At 39.8% G+C, this 6,369-nt stretch overlaps 1 protein-coding gene across 1 annotated transcript; it reads right to left on the bottom strand.

Annotated features, from left to right (window-relative positions):
• Nucleotides 1–1,057: 1,057 nt before the first annotated feature.
• On the bottom strand, nt 1,058–2,614 carry tcf21 (transcription factor 21). The gene is made up of 2 exons (XM_079801950.1): nt 1,990–2,614; nt 1,058–1,515 (listed from the first exon to the last, which is right to left on the bottom strand). The coding sequence occupies exons 1-2, from the start codon at nt 2,428–2,430 to the stop codon at nt 1,426–1,428; spliced, it is 531 nt and encodes a 176-aa protein (XP_079658076.1). The 5' UTR covers nt 2,431–2,614; the 3' UTR covers nt 1,058–1,425.
• Between the last annotated feature and the right edge of the window lie 3,755 nt (nt 2,615–6,369).

Below are 6,369 nucleotides of genomic sequence, written 5' to 3'. Positions count from 1 at the left end.
GAGCGTCAAAACTTAACAACGAATTTAAAACAATAGGCTAAAGCAGGACTATAACCAAATAAACTGTGACAGTTAAAGTAACCGAAACATCACATTTAAGAACTCGTACACTGTGTAAGTAGGAAAGTATTCCTATAATCATATTTCATTTGAAGACTTATCAAAAGATTTCACAATGTTTAGAGCTGCTTTATTGCCCAAGCGTGCGTGCATGTGTGTGTGTGTGTGTGTGTGTGTGTGTGCTTAAGCCTCCCTCGCTCTCAGTCTCGCACAGATCACCCCTCAGACTCTCCTTACAATAACAGCGCGTGATGGATGGTGGCGGCGAGCTTGTTATTGTCTTGCGCCATCAAACCGTTTTGTCTCACCGCGCGCGGATTTCTGTAATTCTGCGAGAGAACAGTGATGACTAGTTTAATGTGGAATACGGTTATATGCGCGGGGGCAGTGTTTTTCTAAGCTGTAAGGCCGCGGCGTGGCTGTGACATCGGACGTCCCATCATCGGTAACTCCGGGTAACTCGCGCTCTCGCGCCCCTCAGAGGAGTGACGCATAAATATCTGTCCGCGCGCTATAAACATAACGGTCACAACCCCGCGCGAAATTAAACAACGGCTGCACAGTGAGATTAAGAGCCGCGCGATTTACTGGTGTAAAAACAACTGACCTTAAACACGGACCACGTCAGCCTAAATTTTGTTACGGCATGACTACTTAAAAAAAACAAAAAAAAAACAAAGACGAAGAAAGTTTTTGGAGAAATATGGTTCTAGATCACTATTAGAAGCGCTCTCTCTGATTTCCAAAACGGTTAAAATATGCTTATCTGATGACAGATATATCATGATAAAGAGAAGGTTTACGTTTCTTCCGATTAAGGGAATTAATCATGTTATCTCTTGCGGGCCGGGTGACAGGGTGACATGTCCCCTCGCCGGAGATCTTGAGAGAAAAAGGTGGGGCGAAATGATAACAAGGTTCACACAGGTCAAAGCAAAGTGAATAAACATGAACCCTCCTCGTCCATGCGCGATCAAAGAGGCAACTTGCATCATTTGAAACTATAACATCAGTATTTTTTATTTACAATTAGCCTATTCTAATGGCAACAGTAAATGCGCGTGCGTGGAGTCACGCGCCATATCACGTGTAGTAATGATTTCTCGTGTTCTTTAATAAAAAAAAGTGATGACAGAATATTTATTAAAAACAGCGGAATAAAAAACAAAAACACACATTGTTGCCTTGAACCAGCAAGGCCCAAGTGTGAATATTTAAATAGATATCAATTTCTCTTTACAGGAATGCGAGTGAGGATGTTGTCCCCAGTTATTCCCACTCGTGTGTTTGGATAGGAGATGACATGTTATTCTTTTTTAACTAAAATATTTTAAATAAGTCCATGTTTTAAGTCCATCTGTTGTCTCAGGAGGCTGTAGTCCCACATAAACGTGTAGAATTCAGCATTTCTTTAAGTTCATTTTCTGGTTTGCCCGCCACCATAAACGGCCACGTCTGTGTAAAAAAAAAAACATGAATGAAAGTTAAATTAAAATTAGTAAGCAGATCAAATAGCCTAACTGAAAAAATATACGCTTGCTTTTTAATTTTATATAGGCTATGGTAAACACACTAAGGATATTGCATAGCATTTTGTCAATACTGCAACTGTCTGTAAACTATTGAAATACAAATTTGGTCATGAAAATAATGTTTTCATATACATTTCAGAACATGCTATCATTTTAGGGCTGCTAAATTACCATTTATACACTATAAATAAATCAACACAAATAGAACACTTTTTAAAGTGGTGTCAAGTTAACATTTTCGACCATTTAAAAAAATTCTGAAAACTCAAATGGTTTGTTAAATGATTGGAAATAAATATTTTGTTAATGATGTAAACATTTTACATAGGCTATGCTACTAGGCTATAGGCCATAAAAAAAGTGTGTGTGTATGCAAATTTTCACAAAAGTCTCTCACCAGGTTGACCGGATGTATGTAGCCATTCTCGTATTTGTCATTGGCGAGTATCTGTCGCAGGTGCGCGATGTAGCTGGAGGCCAGTCGCAGGGTGTCCAGCTTGGAGAGTTTGGTGTCCGGAGGAACCCACGGTAAAGTCGTCTTCAACCGGGAGAAGGCTTTGCTCAGCACGCGCATCCTCGCCCTCTCGCGCGCGTTCGCCGCGTTCCTCTGGACCTGCTTGCCCTCTTGGGCCACACCATTGGGCGCTGACTTGCGCATGGCGGATGATTTGCGCCTCTTTCCCGTGCATTCTGTAACCGATGCCCCTTCGCAGTTGGAGCTGTCCTCCGTGCTCTCGTTTGATGTCCCCGGGTCTTTACCAGAACCGAATTTCAATAGACCATCCAGCAGCTCAGACTCGTGAAATTCATCCACATCGCTGATGGAGCCGGTGGACATGTTGAGCTGGAGACGAGGATGTAGTGGAGAAAACCAAGACCGAGGAGATTCGACGTAGTGGTTCTCTAAATGGACCTGGAGATAACGCAACTGCCTTCAGAAATTAAACGTGTCATGCGCGAGCTGAGGATGACCGAGACTTGTAACTCACGAGCTAAAGGATCTTACCATTTATCTCTCGTGCTCAGGGGCGTGCCCCCGCACGCGGCAAGATATACTCCTAGTGGAAGCAAAAACTAAACCTGCTCAGATAACACAATTATGCACCAGTTTTACTGCGATTTAGTGCACTGTTGTCATTTATCACGCAAAGCAGAAACAGAAAATCTCTGGTTCAAATTGTGGGTTTTAATTCACTGTGCAATAATTCAGATTATTCTGAATGATTTGGTATATTAGTTTGAGGTATACTAATTTAACATCATAAATATTTTAAAGTAAAAAAAATGTAAATGTTTCTACTAAAGATTTTTTTTAAATCCTTTGTATTTAATAATAACCTAATTTAAATTAAGGGAATGACAATGTTTTAAGAAAAAATGACAATAAATATAATTCTTACATTTTTAATTTCTAAGAAATAATTAGCAGCAGAGGACAACAACCGTTTTCTTTTTTCCTGTATAGCCAATTTACATTCACACTTATTAATGCAACTATGCCATTTTTTCAAAAAACGTCAACATAATAGCGATAATAATCAAAACAATTATTATTATTATTAATATAATTAGGCTAATATTAAAACGTAACATTAAAATATTTTTCTACATTTTTAAAACCAAAATATATATTTTGTATTCCTCAGTTGGAATTGTTATAAATGTACAATTTATAAATGTACAATTTATAACTGCTGACAAAGGTATTGGCAAAAAAAAAAGTTACACGTTAAGCATCTGCTAGGGGGATCCGCACATGCTCCCTGGATTTCTTGTAGTTGTCAGGTGGCATGTGACCGAGGATTTTAATGGTGGGTTTCTGACCGGAAATAACGATTGCGCGCACTGGAACAGTGGGGTTTATAAAATGGTACAGTGATGACCGCACGCGTAATCGCGCGTTGCTCATGGGACAGTCCGTGCAGCTTTCAGCACCGATGCCCTCTAATAGGATCCCACGAGAAGCGTCTCAAATGGCCCACTGGCGCCTCCGGAGGGGCACGTGAAATGGATACTCCGCGTCCCCAAACCCCATGTTTTGCTTTTTTAATGGTACCCCACACCGGTCTCTAATACAACCGACTAATTCAAGCCAAAACATCCCGATCTGGGCGAGCTCTAAGTGGCGAGGTTGAAGGCGACTCGAGAGTGGTTTTAAATCAGGTGATGATTGCTACGACACACGCGGGTGTATCCGCTCTCTCCTCAGCATATGCTAGTTAGTGCCCATCATCCTTATATATAGTGACGCACAGATTAAAAGAACGCGTAAAATTGCAAAAAGAAGAGACATTCACGTGCTAATTGCAATCTTGGAGATAACCAAAGAAGGAGAGAGAGGATCTCTAGAGATCTGCCCTCTGACACTACAGAGTTCCGGTGTCTTAGAAACAGCATCCTCTCCCTCTAACACAACAAATTACCAAAGGTATTTTAACCTTGCCATAGTTCTTATTAACCTGATGGATGAATGGACAGATCATGTTTCCTGCAAGAGCATATCACATTTTACAGAGATTACAGGTGTGGTAAAGTTTTTTTTTTTCAAGTATTTTAGGCAGAAGTAACTGAAAGAATTGAATGCTCAGTGCAGGTAGGTTTATTTTAATAGGGTCATATACAGTCTTTGTGACTCTGTGAGTCTCTCCCTCCCTCCCTCCCTGGTGGGTGGGCTGGTCAAAAGAAAATAAAAGTGGGATATAAGATTAATCGTCCTGTCCTAATGCAGCATTATGTGAAGAACTTAAAATAGCCTCTGTTTTCTCAGACTGAGCTCTCTCTCATCTTCACCGACACTAAAAACCCAGTAAGATGAAAAGACAGGCTAATCCAGAACAGTTCCTATACTGCATTCAAAAACATTATAAAAACGAACTCAGACATGACCTGCAGAAATAATAATTACACATTTATTTATCATTTTGATATATTATTCACATTTGGAGCATCCATAATCAAAATGTCTACTGTTAAAAATGCATAAAAACAGATGGGCATTACTGCTATGGATAATAATAACAATAGCAACAATAAACAGTGAGAGTGTATATGGCCATAATCATATCGTCTTGATTTTTATATGCACTGAGCAGTCATCTATACAAATCTTTAAATTATGTTTGTTAAAAATAATAAAACAAATATAATAAGAATATTGCATTTTATTTATTACGTAATATATGGAAATAACAACCATATATGATATCAATTTCAAAATTCTTTTGTAATCACTGTCTGCAGATCTCTCTGTCTTTCTGTTCCTCTGGTGTAACAGTGACAGACAGCAGCAGGTGAACCGCAGTCTTTGTAAATGAAAAATGAAGGAACAAATGTCACAGAATGTGATGTTCTCAGTGGTGTTAGTGGGGATATCACTAATTAGCTCTATAGGGTCAAAGGTTACTGGAAACTGGACACTCGCATGTCCACATCCGACTTAGAGCTCAAGCACACACACACACACACACACACACACACACACACACACACACACACACACACACACACACACACACACACTGACTCTTACTCTGAGACACACACACACACACACACACACACACACACAAACAGGAGTGACGGTCACCCAACTCGCAAGATGACAGATAACAGCAACTGCACACACGCTTAATCTTACATGTACTTCAACGACACACTCGCTACAACGTGGCGTCTAACAAATGGCGTTTCCAGGCCAGAACTATAGGAAGGGAAACAATTTTAAGTGACAACCTTGATAAAAAAAATAGAGATGAATTAGAATAACAAAACAAGACAAAAACGTTGATTTACCGGCTTGAATACAAATGATCCAGTTAGGCAGCACTTGGGTCAAACATTGTGGAGTCACTTAATAAAAACATAACACCTCATGAAAGACTTTATATCTGACAAACTGTTTAATATAGATGGATGGTGTGGTTATAAATGCTGCTTAAGGACTTTGTTTTTAAAAGAGGAAGCCTGACATGTACAATACTTTGGAATGTACCAGACAAATCTGTGGGTTAGCAAAGATGTAGCTGTTTTGTTTAGATAATCATATACAGTTAGGTCTGTGCATCTGACCTTGGATGGTTACTGGGACACGGACGCAAGCGAGGAAAGAGATGAGGGCATGGAGTGCAGTCTGGGATGAACGCTGACCGGGAATGGATCGGCTGTCAGATATTATCAAGATGTCTTGCAGCTGTGTATGTGTTGTATTTGTGTATGTGTGTGTGTGGCTTGTGTTTGTGTTTGTGTGTGTTTTAGGGTAGGGAAGCTGGGAGTGGTGGCGTTACTCCCCTGCATTGGAGCTGCTAACTGCCAAGGTCAATGTCCAAAGTCGGAATGCACAAGTGTTTTGCCTTGTCACAAAGTTTTAGGGAGGACACACAACCCGGACATGAATATGTTTAAGAGATGAATACTTTAAACAACACTTTGCAAGGGAGATTCTGTACATAGGAGATTCTGCAGTCTTGCTGGATGTCATTAGCAAAACAAAGCTTTTCTAAAAAGTCAAACAGTGATAGAATAGAACTAAAAACATAAATATAAAATTATAAATATGGTAACCTAATATTTCACCAAATAGTCTTTGTAAACATTAAAGGTCCCATGGCATGAAATTTTCATTTTATGAGGTTTTTCAACATTAATATGAGTTCCCCTAGCCTGAATATTGTCCCCAAGTGGATAGAAATGTTGATCGGTGTAAAACCGAGTTCTGGCTGTCTTTCTCTGCCTTTGAGAAAATGACAGGCCAGACTAGCCAATCCTGAAGTCTCCTGGT

This window comes from Gobio gobio (assembly GCF_949357685.1).
Source record: "Gobio gobio genome assembly, chromosome: 21".
Classification (NCBI taxonomy): Eukaryota; Metazoa; Chordata; class Actinopteri; order Cypriniformes; family Gobionidae; genus Gobio; species Gobio gobio.
Note: the sequence above shows the minus strand (reverse complement) of the source record. Positions and strands in the feature narration are given on the sequence as shown.